We start from the raw sequence: 18,996 nt of genomic DNA on the forward strand, positions 1-18,996 counted from the left end.
CTGGGAACCTCTCCCTTCTCCATCAAGCCTCTCTCTCGGGTTAGTCACTAAGGCTTTTATTTCAGATGCACCTTTTCCTCCCTGTTCCCCGTACCTGGCTAGCCCCCCATTGACTTAGCCTGGACTTGCTCCACTGCCCTACCTGTGAGAGGTGAGCTTTACACAATACACTTGGATGGACTTCATTAGATTTTGATAAAACATTCTTAAATTTTCTAAGAAGTAAAGCACAGTGATTTGTTTTTGCTCTGGCTGTTTGTCAGTGATAGAAGCTCAGAAGGGTCTAACTGCCGTGGTACAGAAGAGTAAGCTGCTGTGATTAGAACCTTTCTCTCCCCAGGGAAAGTGTACTGGGAGGGAGCTACTCCATTCTGTTTTTACAAGTAAAACCTTTTTCTTTAACAAATGGGACAATTGGATAGTCACATGCCAACACATGAGGTTGAACACCATTATGTGATACACAAAAATAAACTAAGAATGGGTCAATGACCTAAATATTAGAGCTGATCCCATAAAACTCTTAAAAGAAAACACAGAGGTAAATCTTCATGAACTTGGATTTGGCAATGGAATCCTTGATGTAATAATCAAAAGCATGACCAACAAAATAAAAAAACAGATAAAGTGGACTTCATCTAAGTTAAAAGCTTTTGTGCATCCAAGAACATTGTCAGGTAAGTGAAAAGACAGCATACAGAAAGGGGAAAAATATTTGCAAATCATATATTTGATAAGGGTTTAGTACCCAGAATATATAGAAAGAACTCTTATTACTCAAAACAAAAAGACATGTCTTGAAAGAAGATATACAAATGGCAAACAAGCACATGGGAAGATGCTCAGCATCATTAGTCGTTAGGCAAATGCAAGTCAGAACCACAGTGATACACGACTCCACATCCACTAGGAGGGCTATAATTTTTAAAAAGTAAATAAAAAGGAAAATAAGTGTGTTGAGGATGTGGAGAAATTGGAACCCTCATACATTGCTGATGGGGATGTAAAATGGTGCAGCTGCTGTGGAAAACAGCAAACATAGAATTACCAGAAAAACCTGGTAATTCCACTCCTAGGTACATATCCCAAAGGACTGAAAACAGGTCCGGAAACAAATAGATGTACCTATATGTGCATAGCAGCACTACCTTACAATAAGCAAAAGGTGGAAACAGCTCAAATGTCTATCGTGGACAGATGGATAAACAAATTGTGGTATATACATACAAAGGAATATTATTCAACCATAGAAAGGAGTGCCCTGTGGATACTAGCTATTATATAGAGGAAACTTGAGAATATTATGCTATGTGAAATAACCAGATGTGTGACTACCGCATGATTCCATTTGTATAAAATACCTGCAACAGGTAAATCCATAGAAATAGCACATTGATGGCGGTTAGGGGCCGGGTGGAGGGAGAATGGGGAGTGATTGCTGATGAGTGTGGATTTCCTTTTGGGGGGTGATAAAAAATGTTTTGGAACTAGATAGAAATCAAGAGATGTAGCCAGGATTACTAGCTGGCTTCTGATTACAGCCTCTTCTCTTTGCTGAGGTCAGGACCTCAAGGCCAGGGATTTCTAACTCCTATGCCTTCAGGGGTCCAACATATGGGAAACTTGTTTGAAGTCCACTGGATTTAAGGCAGCAGGGAGTGGTGGGTCTAGGTGGAACTGGGCTGGACCTGTACTATCTAAAGGCATTCATATTCAGGCAGATCTTTCCTGGGCTGATTCTTGCCCCATCTCCGTCATTCTACCATCCCTCTTGAGCCATCTGACAGACTGATGTATTTAAAATATCATCTTCACCATGCCATTTGTTTTCTAAAAATCCATTTCCTATAACAGGACCAAAACTTCTTTGCTTCCCCTTCCAGCATAGAATCTGTGGAAGCTCAGCTGGTTCCGTATGTATCATGAAAGTTACCCTCCTCCCACTCACCCCGTCCCAGCACCTGGAGTTGGGGGGTGGGTAACAAGACCAAACCCTACTGGCTGTGTAATCGGATGGGCTCACTCCAAATCTTTGGTTTAAGGGTCAGTGGCTGACCATTTCTTTGGCTTAGAAATGCTCAGTGGCTGGTGGCTGCCTCTCTACAGGGAATGGTGAGTTTCTTCAGTGCCAGTGGCCCAGCATGTTTGTCTGTTATCTCTGCTGGCAGAGATGGGGAGAGGGGCACAGAAGAATCTGGAAAGATTTTTGTTACTCAGTGAGATGGAGAAAGTTGATTTTTGTTGTTGTTGTTGTTGTTGTTGTTGTTTTTAATTTGCCCCCAAGCCTTTAGAGGCTTGGATCCCTTCAGGTCAGAATGGGGAAGGGTGTGTCAGGGGAGTCAGAGAGGGTGTGGAGGAAGGACACCGAGTCCATTAGATCTAGGGAGGGGCTGGCACTGTTTTCTTTGTGCTTCCAGCTCTGTAGCTCCTTGTAATCCCTCTTCACTGCTGATTTTCTGAGAAGCACGTAGGACACAGAGATCTTTGGCCCACTTCCTTCTAATATGTAGCAATTCAGTGGACGTTTGCAGGCTGGGGACAGAAAGAGGAAAGTACAGTATGTGACTTGAGGGACCTGCCTAAGGTCCTTGCCCTCAAAGGCACCCCCGAGCCCCTCCTTGGTACCCAAAGTATCACCATCACAGATCCCTTTCTTTAGATACTTAAAGAATTTGAGCTCGCCAGGGAATCTTAAATTGCAAAGGCCTCTTGGAGAGGTAAAGGTAAAGCCACCTTAAGAGCCCCTCAGTGGGAGTCAGTGGAGAATCAACCCAGGAAGGGTGTAACCCGGCCCACGTAGGGCTCAGAACTCGTTTTTTCATTGTTTACCTAGATAGAGTGGCTGGAGGAACTGAGTCAACCTTTTTTTAGTTGTCACTCTGTTTTCAGTGGATTCCTTTCCCCACCCTCCCCATTTGGACTTGAATAGCAGGGATGGGGAGAGACTCCTTTTTCCTTCTCTGAAATCCTGAGTATAGAGCTCTGAATTCTAGGCGGTTCATTGTCGGCCCACAGGAGGTTGTGTTTGCATGGCGCCTTCAGAACCATCCTACTTGTGGAAATGGAGGTCTGGCTTGCATGCATCCACCGCCGGCTCAGAGTTCCTTGGCTTAGCCTACAGCACTTTAGTTAATTAGCGTTTTTGCTCTTTTTAGGAAGATTGGCTCCTGCAAGGGGACACATATCCCTGGAACCTAGGGGAGGTGGCCACCTCAGCTACTGTCCTTGGAGAGCCAAGATGGCTCCACATGTTGGTGCTTTGGTGTTAGACAGGCCCAGAGTATAACTGGTTCGGGGCACTAGTTCTTTCTTCCTGGGTCATATCCACAGAGATTCGTGGGTGTGAACATGTGTGTACCCTCTGACTTCTCCAGTTGTCAGCCGGTCCTCAATGCCTGGGGTTGAGTTCCCAGCTCAAGGGGAAATCTCTATGCCCAAAAGACATGTTTTCTTATAGGCTTAAGTAAAGTGACTTGGAGAGGTTCATGGAAACTGTCCAGGCACAGTCTGAAACCTTGGAAATCCACCATGCACTGCCACTCCTTGTGGTCCAAGAGTGGTTATGGCCCAGGGGTGCCCGGGCAGACAGGAAGCCCAAGTAGGCTCTCCTCAAAGAGGGGGTCAGCTGTGACCTCATGGCTCCTTCCATAGGGTATGAATGGGCTATAAGCCTTGAGGCTTAAGAGAGAGGGCTCTTGAGTCCAGCTGCCTGCAGACTTATTATTAGTTGGTGCTGTATCTCAGTTTCCTCATCTTGTAAAAAGGGTGTGGCAGTGATACCTACCTCCTAAGGTTGTTGTGAGTTAAATATAATGCCTATAAAAGACTTGGCACAAAAATGGATGTATCGTAGGTGCATCTTACCAAAAATGATCCTACCATCAGTCCATGGTAGCTGCCCAGCGAGCCTGAAGGAGAGGACAAGAGTCTGGCAGGAGGGCTCTGTATTCTCTGGTTTTCCTATGATTAATGCAGACTTTCTGGTTTCTCCTGTGTCCTTTCCTTGCCCAGTATTGATCCTCCAGAAGGTGGAGAACGGAGACCTGAGCAACAAGATTCTGAAGATCACTGATTTTGGCCTGGCTCGAGAATGGCATCGAACCACAAAGATGAGCGCAGCAGGAACATATGCTTGGATGGCACCCGAAGTCATTCGTGCCTCCATGTTTTCCAAAGGCAGTGACGTGTGGAGGTAAGGTCCAGAGGCTCAGGGTCAGTGCTCCCCAGGTCTATTTTGGCTGCACGCACGTTTCAGGACTTGGAGAATTGAAGATGTGTAGACTCCCAGGCACCCCAAATAGGTCTAAGTGACCCATTCAAAGCAATCTACAGTAATTCCCAGGTTGGCATGGGACTGTTTCTAATGCCTTCACCTACCCAAAGTCCCTTTAGTGCTGTGGCGGGTACCATCTCTGTGTGTTGGTGATTGCTCCATGGGAAAGATCTGTAGATCTCAGGGGCAGTGTGCACTCACATCTCTGACGGTAGGGTGGTGAGGGCACCCGGTCATTCCTAGGAACCTTCTCCAGGGTCATCCTGGCTGCCTTAGCAACTGTGGCTGTTACTGCTGGACCTGTCCCCACTGTAAGCTCTTCAGCTGATGAGTATTCTTTGTGCGATCTCCTTTATTTTGGTGGGTTGGAAATTAGCCTTTCTAGTTGTCTGGTTAACCTTTTAGTCAGGGCTCTGTCTGTTGAACAGTGATATAGAAATGGGAAAAGATGGGTCTCAAGCAGGTACCCAGAACCTCAGAGTCACAGATTCGACCAACCACCCCGCTAGTAAATATCAGCCAATAGGTCATAAGGACATGGATCTAAAAATCTTGTACTCAAAAAATAAATAAATATATATATATAAATATCTCTTGTATCTATCTATCTATCTATCTATCTGTCTATATCTCGTCTTCGCTGATGGGCGGATGGGCTTCTACAGAGTCTGCATCCTCATGGCTGTGAGATAGTAACATCACCGTGGTCATACCAAAGGAAAGGACTATAGGTTATCATTGTACTTGGTCCATGAATTTGTTTCTTCCTGATGAGTTGTATAAAGTGAGCTTGTGTGTGTATATGATGAGTGTGTATTTATGTTTTTAAAGATTTTATTTGAGAGAGAGAGAAAGCACACACGATTGGGGGCAGAGAAGGAGAGAGAGGAAGGGGGAAAGAATCCCAAGCAGACTCTGCACTGAGCCCGATGTGGGGTTCAGTCTCACAACCTTGAGATCATGACCCGAGCCAAAATCAAGAGTCTGATGTTTAACCAACTGAGCCACCCAGGCACCCGAGTGTGTGTATTTTATATTTTAAATAACAATTTTAATGGGATCTTACACACATTACAGAGTTCACGCTTTGTATAAGAGGGTGCTTTTTAGTAAATTTACCAAATTTGTACCAATCACCATTGTTTAATTGCTAGAGCTGCTATAATAAATTACCAGGTGGCTTTAAAGAATAGACATTTGTAGTCTGGAGGCCAGAAGTCTGAAACCGGTATTTACAGGGCTACACTCCCTCCAGAGACTTTAAGGGAGATTCTGTTCCACATAAGGATTCTGCATATTAGGACGTGGACATATTATTTTAGGACTACCGTTCCAACCACTACACCTGCTATCTCCAGAATATTTTTATCACACCGAAAAGAAACCCAGGGCCTATTAGTAGTCATTCCTGAATCCTGCCTCTCCCTACCCCCAGCAGCTACTAATTTACTTTCTGTCTCCATGGGTTTGCCTATTATAGACATTTCATATACATGGAATCATACAATATATGGTCTTTGTGACTGGCTTCTTTTATCATGTTTTCAGGGTTCATCCATGTTGTAGCATGAGTCAGAACTTTGTTCCTGTTTGTAGCGGAATAATATTCCATTGTATGGAAATTTGTTTATCCATTCATAAGTTGCTGGACATTGGAAGTGTTTCCACTTTTTGGCAGTTGTGAATAATGCTGTTGTGGACATTTTTGTACAAGCTTTTGTGTCAACATATTTTCAGTTCTCTTGAGTATATACCTAGGAGTGGATTTGCCAAGCCATATGGTAATTCTGTGTTTAACTTTTTGAGAAACCACCAAACTGTTTTTTACCACAGCCATGTCATTTTCCATTTTCATTAGCAGTGTAGGAGGGTTCCAATTTCTCTGCATCCTCTCAACACTTATTATATGTCTTTTTAATTACTGCTATGCTGTTAGATATGAAGTGGTATCTCATTGTAGTTTTGGTTTTATTTCCCTAATGTCTACTGATGTTGAATGTCTTTTCATGGCTTATTGGCCATTTGTATATCTTTTCTGGAGATATACAGGTCTCCAGATATAAGGTTTATTGAAATCCTTTACCAATTTTAAAATTGAGTTATTTGTCTTATTTTTAATTTGAAAGAGGTCTTTATATATCCTTAATACAAGTCCCTTATCATATACATGACCTGCAAATATTTTCTCCCTTTGTGGGGTCTCTTTACTTTCTTGATGGTGTTCTTTGAAACACAACATTTTTCATTTTGATGCAGTCCAGTTTATCTGTTTTTTTCTCTGGTTGCTTGTGCTTTTGGTGTCATATTAAGAAACCATACCCTAGGTTATGAATATTTATACCTGTTACCTTCTAAGAGTTACAAAACTTAGCTTTTACATTTAGGTCTGTGTTGTATTCTGAGTTAATTTTTGTATGTGGTGTGAGGTAAGGGGTTTAACTTCATTCTTTTGCTTGTGACTACAGTAGTCCCTCCTTATCAGTGGTTTTGCTTTTTTATGGTTTCATTTACCCATGGTCAACCATGGTCTGGAAGGTCAGACCTATCATCAGAATACCTAACGCTGTATCACAGCGCCTACATCATTCACCTCACTTCATCTCATCACATAGGCTTTTTCATCATCTCACATCATCACAAGAAGAAGGGTGAATATAGAACAATAAGATTTTGAGAGAGAGAGAGAGCATATTTATATAACTTTTATTATAGTATATTATAATTCCATTTTATTATTGTTCATTTCTTACTATGCTTAATTTACAAATTAAACTTTATCATAGGTATGTATGTATAGGAAAAAACATATATAGGGTTCTGTGCTACCTGCAGCTTCAGGCATCCACTGAGGGTTTTGAAATGTATCTCCCATGGATAAACGGGGACTCCTGTATTTGTTGAAAAGGCTGTTCTTCTAATTAAATGGTCACCTTTGTCAAAAAGTAATGTACCATAAATGTAAGGGTTTATTTCTGGACTCAGTTATACGCCATTGGTTTATGTATCTATCCTTATGCTGGTACCATTCTGTTTTAATTTACTGTAGCTTTGTAGTAAGTTTTGAAGTTAGGATGTATGAGTCCTCCAACTTTATTGTTGTTCTTCAAGATTATTTTGGCCATTCTGGGTGCCTTGCATTTCCAAATGAATTTTAGGAGCATTTTGTCAATTTCTCCAAAATAGGCAGTTGAGATTTTGATAGGGATTATATTAAACCTGTAGATCATTTTGGGGGGTATTGCTATCTTAAAAACATGAAGTCTTTCAATCCATGAACATGGGCTATCTTACTATTTATGTAGGCCTTTTTCAGTTTCTCTTAGTGATGTTTTATAGCTTCTGTATATTGCATCTTATTTTCCCACACATTAATTACAGGGTGAAGTAGCTATTATGAAGAAAAGAGTTTTCTTTCTTTAAAATATCTGACCAGATTTCATTAGGTTGAACTGTGTAGGGATATTCCAGTATTTTCGACCTACAAAAACAGCAATTTCATAGGCTTCAATTTAACACTTTTATTACTTGACTATAGGCTAATGAGAATATTTAATATATTATTTAAACTAAGCCTGTTAAACAAAGAGAACTACATAGGCAGTGGCTTAAATAAGGTAGAAGTGTATTTCTTTTTAAGAGTCCAGGCTGTGGGTTAGCTGTGCCCCATGAGATCATTTAGAAACCCAGGTTCTTGGGGCACCTGGGTGATTCAGTCTGTTAAGCATCCAACCTTGGTTTGGCTCAGGTCTTGATATCAGGGTTGTGAGGTTGAGCCCTGCGTCAGGCTCTGCACTGAGCATGGAGTCTGCTTGAGATTCTCTCTCTCCCTCTCCCCCTCCCGCGCTTGTGCTCATGCTTTCTCTCTCTCTTAAAAAAAAGAAAAAGAAACCCAGGTTCTTTCCGGGCCCCTCAGTGCATTGTTCTTGTCTGAATGGTTACATCTCCGTGACTGTTACTTCAGCATTATATTCTGCAGAAACAGAGAAAGAGCTTATTCATTGCAATCAGCTTGTCTTGAATTTGGAGACAACCCAGAAGTTGTGCACATCTCTTCTGTACACACCCCATTGTGTGCTCTTGATTATGTGGGCACACCTGGCTCCAAAGGAGGGAGGCAAATGTAGGCTGTAGCTGGTTAACTGTGTCCAGCTAAAACTCTTATTATGGAAGAAGGGGAGAATGGATTTGGGGGACAGTCAGCCACTTGCCACACTCACCTTCCATGCTGCAGCATTTCCTGCAAGCAGCAATGTATTGGAACCCATTAGATGGGCATTTAATTGCACCTTCCTTGAGCCTACTTACCTAAGTGGCTCCAAATGATCTTGTACCTTTACCAGAGGAAATCTTGTGCCTGTTGCTATATGTACAATATGCATACACTGGTAACAGTATTTACACCTACAAAAATGCTTATTAGCTAGACTCTGTGCTAAATGCTGTGCCTCTTTTTTTTACCTCATTTGTTCCTCACAAGGATCCCCAAAAGTAGAGGATATTATTTCTGTTTTACAGATGAGGTGACAGAGGCTGCGATGGTTTAAGTCACTTGCCTAAGTTCAGCCAGGTGGTAGAGGTAAAGCTGTGAGTAGAACTAGACATGTCTTGGGGCGCCTGGGTGGCTCAGTTGGTTAAGTGTCTGCCTTTGGCTCAGGTCATCCCAGGGTCCTGGGATTGAGCTCCAGGCGCAATGGGGAGCTTCTCCCTCTCCTGCTGCTGCTCCCCTGCTTGTGCTCTCTCTTTCTCTGTCAAATAAATAAATAAAATCTTAAAAAAAAAAAAGAACTAGATATGTCTCTTGGAACTTTGTGCTTATAGTCCTATTGCCATTGGTGTACACTTGTTCCTGCACTTTGGGCAGCCTCTTCCAGGATGATTGGCCCACCATGCCTGGGGCCCAGCAGGATGTGCCAGAAAGGGCCCAAGCATGCCTAGGAAGTTGGACAAAGCTCATTCCTGAATTGACTTATAATTCATTTACTCATTCAGGAATTGTTTGTTGAATACTAACTCTGTGCCAGGTACTAGGCTGAGCCTGCGTCCATCTCCCACCCCTCCTGGAACTCCTTGGGGTCTGGGGCCTCTCGGCCTCTGCTGGCGCTCTGAGTTTGTCTTACTGCTTTTCGAGTGTAGTTCTCTGGGCCTCTTCCACATGCTGCGAATGGAGGATATGATGGCAATGGCCCAGATCCTCAACTTTGTACGTTTCCTAATCTGCTTGGATTTAGACCGCCTCAGGAAGAGTAGTTGACGAAACCTTTCCCTCTGGTTGTGCAGTGTAGGGAGCACAGTGGTTAGTGGTTTCCTGCAATGACTTCTTGCCTGGTGTGTGTGGGATGAAGTGGAGGCATTTTAAGCTTTTTAAAATTACAGAAGTAAATATGTTCACCATAGAAAAATATTAGAAAATATGGATAAAAAAAGGAAAAAGAAATCACCGATTACTCACTTCTAAAGATAACCTCTATTAATATTTTGGTGCATTGTCCAAGGAGACTGGCCAGGCCACTCTGGGGGGCCATTTGTAGGGATCTTCTGGGATGCCCTGGTGCATGTTATAAATGTCTTAGCACCTTGTCCATACAAAGTACCATGATGAAATAGATATTGGGCTTACTTTTTTTTTTAATTAAGTAATCTCTGTGCCCAACATCAAGAGTCACCTGCTGTACCAGCTGAGCCATGTGTTGTTTTAAAATAACATGACTTTGTTGGTTGTAAACTACTGATGAGTGTTTTTTAAAAATTTGAGGTTTGTGTTGAAAATACAAGGAGAGCCACTCTTCAAACTGTTCCCGTGGCGTTATGGTTGCTTATCCTGGGAGGATTGTTGTTCCTGGAAGGATTGAACACTACATGATTTTGCCTTCTTCTGATTGTGAATTCATAGAATAATTATTCTAAGCTTAGTACTCCCCATTCTCTGACTCACAGGACATGTGAAAGGAAATTCTTCATGTGGATTTGAAAGGTTGGGAGGAAACTGAGGTCCTCACAGCTGACCCACTGCTCTGCTCTTCCCATGTAGGCCACCCCTTGTGTGACTTTCCCCTTTGAATTACACACAGGTCTCTGTTAACTGATCAGGGGTGGGAATCTATCCAACCTAGTGGGCATTTAAAGAAACCTGTTACAAGAGCAAAATCCATTTGTTGAAAGTAGTCAGCTCTCTACTTTTCTAAAGCTGAAAAAATGTATCTGTGACGAAAGCTGAAGTTTTCTTAAAACAGGAAAAAAATGTATTCTTGGGAGGCGGCCTCTTCTTCCAGAGTATTACATTAGCAATAACAACAACAGAAGAGCTATGGCTGGTGAGCGCTGATTTAAACCCTTAGAGTAGCTCGGTGAGACTCACGGCATCCTGGTGAGCCCAGAGTTGTTATTCGCACTCTGTAGATGAGGAGTTTGAGGAACAAGACTTTGAAACTACGTGTGCCCGACTCCGGAGCTTTTGCTTTTAGTGGGTAGACCTCCTGGTGTCCTGTCAATGTCCCACTGGTACGTCTGCTGTGTTGGTCTCCCTCCATGCCAGCAAGAGTGTGGCTAGCTCAGAAAGGCCTCTTGAGCCCTGTCGGTGAGATTGCACCTGTCGCAATCTGAGACTGCTTCTGTCTTCTTCCTCTCCTCAGCTATGGGGTGCTGCTTTGGGAGCTCCTGACTGGTGAGGTGCCCTTCCGAGGAATCGATGGCCTAGCCGTGGCTTATGGAGTGGCCATGAACAAGCTCGCCCTTCCCATTCCTTCTACGTGCCCAGAACCTTTTGCCAAACTCATGGAAGGTAAGTGACCCCTGACTGGATCAAAATTGGAGGGTTTGCCATCTGAGTAGCACTTGGGTAGATGTCAGACGATTCTGCTGAGTCAGTTACGGAGAGAGGAGATGAAGTACAAGTCAGTCAAGGAGGAATCCTGTGGGTGGGTGGAAGAGCTACTTTCAGATGATGTCGGCACCTGCTACATTGATGGCACAGGTGCTCCTTCTGTCCATCTCGAGGGACTGTAGAGCTCAACTTAGTAACTAAAACCCACTATCCAGCACTTCAGTGTTTTATTATTTAATACAAAATGAGAAGACATAGCAGCTTTTATTTTCAGGACCTCTGAGTGTATTACATCTAGAAACAAAGAACATCCAAGAAGAAAGGAACTCTAGAAGTCATCTGGGCAAACCCTGTAATTCCCTGAGTGAGAAATCCAAAGCTGAGAGAGGCAAAGTGCACTGCATTAGCTAGTGTGGGAGCTGAGAATAGGTAGAGTTCACTTTTCCCAACACCCAGTTCAGTCCTTTTTATTTTTGCCTTATCATCATCCCATTGAGGTGGGGAAGGCTGGCTCATTTATTTGTGGGAAATTGAGGTCCGAAGTCTAGTTAACCCACTGTCAGGACTGGACTCGTGTAGGAACATAATAAATCCTGGTTGTTGAGCCTCACGCAGCAACTCTTTGGACTTGCTTTTCTGATGCTAAATCAGCAGGCAGAGTCGGATGGGGGTAGAACTGCTGCATTCTGTTTCCACATTGACTCTGTATGATCGTGAGCTTGGGCAGCTTGCTTTACTTCCCCAGCCCTATGTGTGATTGCCAAAATGCCCATGTTTCTGTTTCTGGAAGGAAAAATGAGAGGCACTTTTCTGGTAAATGAGGTCACGTAATATTCTCTTGTGCTTGTCTCTGTCCATTCATGCTTTCTGTCTACTCCCGTGTTCCATGCAGACTGCTGGAATCCTGACCCTCATTCACGACCATCTTTCACAAATATCCTGGACCAGCTAACTACCATAGAGGAGTCTGGCTTCTTTGAGATGCCCAAGGACTCCTTCCACTGCCTGCAGGATGACTGGAAACATGAGATTCAGGAGATGTTTGACCAACTCAGGGCCAAAGAAAAGGTAAATAAAACAAGAAAAAGGTGTGTGTTGAATCAGTGGGCCTTCCCCACTGGGGCCTCTGGACAGATTCTGACACAACCACCTTCCTGCTTAGTTTGAGGTAAACAGAGCAGCGTTTTCTTCCCGACTTTACATGGAGAGAGTTCTCCAGGCCTCAGATGTGACCTGAGGTAGTAGAGACGTTTTATTTCTTTCTGGGATTTGGGAGGAAAAGTAGGGGTGTCATGAGTCCAAAGTTCTCCACACAGAGTATCTACTTCATTGTCCAAACCAGAGGAAAAGCACCACTGGGCAGGTATCAGCAGAAAATATGAGAGGGTTCTAGAAACGTTTCTTGGCTCCGTAGTGGACTTCCAGAGTGGGGGTTAACTTAAGGTAGAGATTCTTCAACACTGAGCACAGTTATCAATCAGCACGTCCTGCCACTATCTTTGGTATCAGAATCAGAAACAGCAGATGGGCTAAAAATACTATGGTTCTGAAATTATACGGTATTTTGCATGTTTTTGTGAAAAAGGCTCAACCCCGAACTGACTGAGGAGTTCACATATTCTTAGCTTACTAGAGATCTGCCTTTCGTTTTGGTGGCCATTCCTTACGTGGCTCCTCTCTGGGCCCTTGGCGTCTGGTGAGCAGTCCATGTCCACAGAGGGGAAGCTGATCACGAGCACTTATGTGGCTTCTAGTGCAGGGGCTAGGCTGGCTCTAAGGGCTACAGCTAGGGGCACGAGCAACGTCCATGTGTCTCTTGGTTAATTTCTTTTTTCCCTCCTCATTGCCCACTCGGGGCATTTGGGAAGCAACCTGATAACAGCAGCTGAACTTGTGCATCTTTATGGCTTCCCAGTTCTTTCCCTTAAAAGATGTGATGATGGAAAGAACCTTTCGTCCTTTTTAGCCAGGAGTCTCATGGCCCCTGCCCCCAGCATGTAGGGCAGGTGTTACTGTCTGTCTCATCTCAGGGTGAAGGGTCAGTGACTTGTCACACAGCCAGTACGTGGGAAAACAGAATCTTCAACCTGGGTCTTCTGATTCTAACCACATCTTCTCTCCAATATTGTTTGCCTAAACAAATGACTTAAAAATCATTTCTGGAGCTGATTTGAAGAGATAAGCCTCTTTTTATGCCACATAGCAATCCTAAACCTGGTACTATTTGGCAGGTCAGTGAGTGTTCTGCAGGGGAAGGGAGTGAGCTTATGACACATCTTTTAGGACCTGGGTGGGGGGAAGGGACCAGCACTGACCACTGGGCAGAATGATTGAAAGAGGGTGTTTCTTGGGCGCCTGGGTGGCTCACTCAGTTAAGAATCTGACTTTGGCACAGGTCATGATTTCAGGATCCTGGGATCGAGCCCCATGGCGGGCTCCCCGCTCAGCAGGGAGTCTGCTTGTCCCTCTCCCTCTGCCCCTCTCCCTGCTCATGTTCTCTCTCTCGGTGAGTAAATAAATAAAATCTTAAAAAAAAAAAAAAAAGAGGGTACTCCTGTTACTAATGCTATTCCAACTAGAAGAAACCTAGAGTTGCTGGCCCTTTATATTGTTGAATCACTTGATTCTTGGTTTTCTTTCTTTTGATTGATGAAATTACAAGGGTACCCTCCAGTAAGAAAAATGAAAGTTGGATTTTGTTGTGGGTAGTTAGTAGGAGAAGCCAAACCCATTTTCATAACAGCTAACATTTATAGAGCATGTACTATGTGCCATGCTCTGTTATAAAGTGATTTATATGAATTCTTACATAATCTTACATAATAAGATAATAACTGTCTTATGTAAAAAACTGTGATGTCAGTGCGGTTAACTCCATGTTACGTATAATGCCCCTGGTAACTCGCCTCAGGCCACGATTCAGGCAGTGTGTTCCAGAATCCTTGCTCTTAACCATTGTGCTACGGTGTCTGTCCATTATGAGCTCCTAGTTGGGGAAGTGGGGGTGAGGGATGGAAGATGAGCTTTCTCTCTGGGGAGATGCCCTTTAAATCACTGTATGCAGATGATATGATCTGCATAGTAGGAGGCTGATCCCCAAATGGTGTTTCACAAGGAGGAGACTTACCATGTTTGAGAGTCTTGCCGATATATGGTGCCATTGGCGAGTACTCCATAAATGTCCTTGTTTCCCATATGATTCAGCTCATTCTCAGCTTGTCTCAATTTACCACTTCCAGGTATAGTGATGATGGATTTGTCTCTGGACTGGGGTCTGAGTTCCCTCAAAGGAAGGGGCTATAACACAAACCATCCCCTAGATAAGAGCAGGTAGGAGAAGAAGACTTAGGAAGGCTGAAATTAGCTTGAACTTTTTAACTTTCCCATCTAGCAGCAGAATCAACCAGCCAAGAATGATTTTTCTGAATCTTCCATGTTTTTCTTCTCCTGATGGTGAAAACAAAGTAGTGGGACAAGGAGAGCCAAGGCTTTGGGGGTGGGGGTGTGGGGCATACAACAGTGAATCTGTTTGGGGCTTATTTCATTGAAGAAGGAGAAGTTCAGAAGTTCAGGCTCATCTCTCAGACACTTAGGATGAATCTGGGTTCCCATAAAGGATTGCATTTATAAAATTGAATTCTGTCTTCCCTTCCTTCATTCTCATTCATTCATTCATTGACACTGAGCACCCATCACGTACAAGACAATTTTCTTTTCTTTTTTTTTTTTTTGAGAGGGAGAGAGAGGGTGGGGTGGCAGAGGGAAAGGGAGAGAGAGAATCCCAAGCAGGCTCCACGGCACAGAGTCTGACGTGGGGCTCCATCTCACAACCCTGAGATCGTAACCCAAGCTGAAACCAAGAGTCAGACACTTAACAAGCTGAGCCACCCAGGTGCCTCCAAAGACAGTTTTCAAGGTGCTAGTCCTTTTCTCACTTCTCTGCCTTTCTATCATTTTTATTATCAATTTATTTTTATTATCAGTTTTGATACTCTCTTGAGAATGGAGGGCAAGTTGAATGAAAAGTTCCTAACATCAGAATATTCATTCCCCTCTTGTCTCTGTTCTCTACCCATTGCTCAGCTTCCCCAGTATGTGCTCACATACTTTTTCTTAGCTCTCGGCTCCCTTTCTACAGTGTTTTGCTATAGTGCAGAATGACTTCTTACAGTGGAGCATTCCATGGAGAAATTCTAAGTTTCGGCCGCAGAAGTGTTGCTCTGGCTGCTTTATTGAAGAAATGCCCCACTTTTAAGTTTTAGCGCTTCATCCCACCCCACGTCAGTCTTACGTCCTGGGTAAGCAGCACTAACAGTTCAGATTCCAGAGTTGACAATTGTACGCACATATTCAGTTCTCCTTCCTGTTTGCTCTCCCGTTTCCTGATTCCATATGCCTCCCCCCACCCCCCACCTCACCTCAGGAGCTCCGTGCCGGTGTACATATATAAATTCATGCAGAAGGGAAAAGGGGAGGCAGGGAAGAGGTTCTGCTCGTCTAATACAGCAGCGGTCCTAGAGCAGTGCCTGGCAGAGACTTTGGGAAATGTTTTCTCTTCTCTTTGCTGTGCTGTCACGAACCTTCCAGAGCACGTGGTTGTCCTTCAAGATGAGAGTTCAAACCACATGCTTTCGTGGATTCACTCACCAACTGAGTAGAGGTTTAGAAGACATGCCTCACCAGCTTTTGAACAATCGCTCAGGAAATACATTTTTATTTGAATGTTAGGCAATTGAGGGTGATTCATTTATAGTGGGCACATTTTAAGCTAGGTCGCGTCGAGTTGACTCTGGTTTAAAAAACATCCTTTATATGGTGGGAAAAAATGAAAATATAACCAAGTCTGTAAAATTTAAGTACATGATGATATTTTCTGCCCAAACCCCTATATTTTCCAGTCACAGGCAGTCGTGATCCGTAATCAAGGAGCAACTAGGAGCTCTCAGCCTCTGTCTCCAGGGCTGCCATACCTATGTCCTCAGTGTGGCTGGGTTGAGCCTGCCCCTGCCCGGCATCCAGCCTCCAGGGTGGTCAGGGATTCCTTTTACCAGCGCCTCCGCCTGGGACTAAGGGTTTGGAGGTATGGCCCTCAGGGGCCCTCAGCCTCCCTGCCTGCAGTGAGCACCCGCTCTTTGCTGCCATGCTTCTGCCCCTGCAGGAGCTCCGCACCTGGGAGGAGGAGCTGACGCGGGCCGCGCTCCAGCAGAAGACCCAGGAGGAGCTGCTGCGGCGCCGCGAGCAGGAACTGGCCGAGCGGGAGATCGACATCCTGGAGCGGGAGCTCAACATCATCATCCACCAGCTGTGCCAGGAGAAGCCCCGGGTGAAGAAACGCAAGGGCAAGTTTAGGAAGAGCCGGCTGAAGCTCAAGGATGGGAACCGCATCAGCCTCCCTTCTGGTCAGTGGCCGGGGACCTGCTGGGAGGTGAGGGGGGCATGGTGGCAGGCTCTGTGGCCAGGGACCTGGGGGAACCCGGGACGGGCTGGGAGGCAGGAGGCTCTGGGTCTCTGAACGGGGCTGGGTCGAAGTGGGCCGTTCCACTCAGGGGGGAAGACTGGCCCATGGCAAAGCTACCCTGCTCCGGGGGAGTTGTTGAGTGTGACTAAACACAGACCGGGAAGGAAGACAAACTGGTGATGGGTGAACCTGACGGGCAGGCACGGTCCAGACTGCTAGCAGCATGGTGGCTCACATGGAGAACTCAGGGCTTTGCAGAATAGCTCATCTCAGGGTTTCTCTAAATAACTAGTTTCTGCCTGCAGTTGAGATTAGGATTCACGGGTAGGAATTTGATTTGTATACAACCTTTCAGAAGCATGTTGGGTGAATAAAGGTACATTTCTAGGATATTCAGCCTTGGGAAAATGCAGAGTAATAAGAAACTATGAATTAGAATCTTTACGGGGAGGTGAGTGCTCAAGTGTGTGTTTATTGTATTCTAAGCCTATATAAGGTCCTGGGAAGCAAACTCAGTAGGGGTGTAAGGACACCAAGGGAAAATAACATCATAGGGACAGTAGTGGAGGATTTTAAGCACCGGGATAATGGCTTCAGTACAGACAAGGGAATTCATTCAGTGAAATTCAGTGGATGAATTTGTGGGACGTGTTTACCAGTGTCCTTGTTGCACATTTTTTGGCCAGGCAACACAGAGTCTGTGAGCCCCTCTTGAGCATGTCACATGTGGTGGCAAGCTCCTGTGAGCTGGGGAAGCTCAGAAGGAAACAGTAGCTCCCTCCTTCAGGGAGATCACGTCTAGCCAGGGGACCTACGGGCAGACACTCAGCTGTTTATTACACCTCTTGATAGATGAGGACACTGGGGCTTAGAAATCCAGGGCTATAAGGTTTACCTTCTTTATGCTGTGCTGTAACTGTCTTTGGAAAACAGTTTGGACCATTAGCCCCATGTGCTCACTTCCCTAGGTTCCCACCAAGGATTAGTCATCATTACTCTGCTCTGCCTGCCCTTAGTGAGAAGCATCCGTGCCCCTGCTTTGGTCCATGAGAAAAGGGGGCCTGTCCTAATAGATTGTTAGAAACAGAATTGTAAGTTAGATTTCCTAGAATAATCAGCAAGTCTCATGATCTTAAGAAAACTATTGTAAATCTATAATTACTACACCTATGTACACTGTAGATGAGGTTGACTTGGAGAGTGAATTTTCCTTCTCCTCATACGTTCATCTTGCTGTCCTGCCATCTTTGTGGAGAAAGAGATGATTCTGAAAAAGAACATTTCCCAGGCGAACAAGTCGCTTCTTAGGAAACAAGGGCCTGTCCCTCAAGCCTGCCAGGACATACCACTTTTCTCACAGGACCTGGGTTATGGGAAAATTCTAATGCACACACATGTCTGTCTTTCCCCAAGCAGATTTCCAGCACAAGTTCACGGTTCAGGCCTCCCCCACCATGGATAAAAGGAAGAGTCTCATCAACAGCCGCTCCAGTCCTCCTGCGAGCCCCACCATCATTCCTCGCCTTCGAGCCATCCAGTGTGAGACTGTTTCCCAAATTAGTTGGGGCCAGAACACACCAGGGGCATCTGTCCCCTGCTCTGTCCAGCCACCGACTGGCCCAGGCTTGCTCCATCCATAACTTCTGCCACCTCTCCTCGGCAATGTGTATATACATGCACATATGTACGCAAACCCTTAGCCCTCCTTCTTGTCTCTTTCCATTAGCTTTATACTACTCCCCCCCTACTTTTCCTCTTAGAGACCAGCAGAGGGGTTTGTGGGTATTGACAGGATCTTTCGTGAACCACAAAGCAATTCGGAAACTGGTGTGTGAGATAGATAGCCTGGTACCTGGCCTGAGTTGGTTGGTACCCTCGCCTGGGGACCTTGTGTGTGCTCTGCCATATTTGGGGCATCGTTGTTTTTCTTTTGTTCATGCTTCCCAGGGAAGGGTGTTTTCAAAGTGTAGGTCCTAAGGGAACTTGCCAAATACTTTGTGATTGGCCAAGTCTGGACCAATTTTATTTTTACCACGGTGTTTATTAAAAAGAATTTACACACACACATGTGTGTGTATGAATGGAGTTGTTTCCCTAACTTAAAGATAGAAATTTCACTTAAAAACAAAAACTGAAACAAGCCCTAGCTGGCTGTCCTTGGAAAATCCATTCATATCTGTGGATTCCCCTTTTTCATGTGGCCACAGTTGACTGGAAGCAATGGTGGCTTCCATATGCTCTGTATTTTGCCTCAGTCCCCTCAGCTCCTGTTTTTTGGTGTCTGAAACCATCCGGTCACTTATGATGTAAGCCTAGTCTCTGAAGCATTTGGGTTTCAACTTTTGCTGTAAGGTAGCAGTGGCCGAAGAACGTTCCTCTTACCCGTTGTACTTCTCTAGGCCTGTTCCTTCCCCTCCTGCTCCTCCTCACCAACTGCTCCATAGT

General features: G+C 44.6%; 1 protein-coding gene across 1 annotated transcript in view; it reads left to right on the forward strand.

Annotated features, from left to right (window-relative positions):
* The window catches only part of MAP3K9 (mitogen-activated protein kinase kinase kinase 9), a 71,297-nt gene that overhangs the window by 41,726 nt on the left and 10,575 nt on the right, over window positions 1–18,996 (forward strand). The window contains 5 exon segments of the mRNA XM_027570426.2: window positions 4,012–4,192; window positions 10,903–11,051; window positions 11,986–12,161; window positions 16,252–16,492; window positions 17,968–18,090. Of these exon segments, the coding sequence (XP_027426227.2) occupies window positions 4,012–4,192; window positions 10,903–11,051; window positions 11,986–12,161; window positions 16,252–16,492; window positions 17,968–18,090 (870 nt within the window).

The sequence above is a fragment of the Zalophus californianus genome, chromosome 6 (assembly GCF_009762305.2).
Source record: "Zalophus californianus isolate mZalCal1 chromosome 6, mZalCal1.pri.v2, whole genome shotgun sequence".
NCBI classification, from domain to species: Eukaryota; Metazoa; Chordata; class Mammalia; order Carnivora; family Otariidae; genus Zalophus; species Zalophus californianus.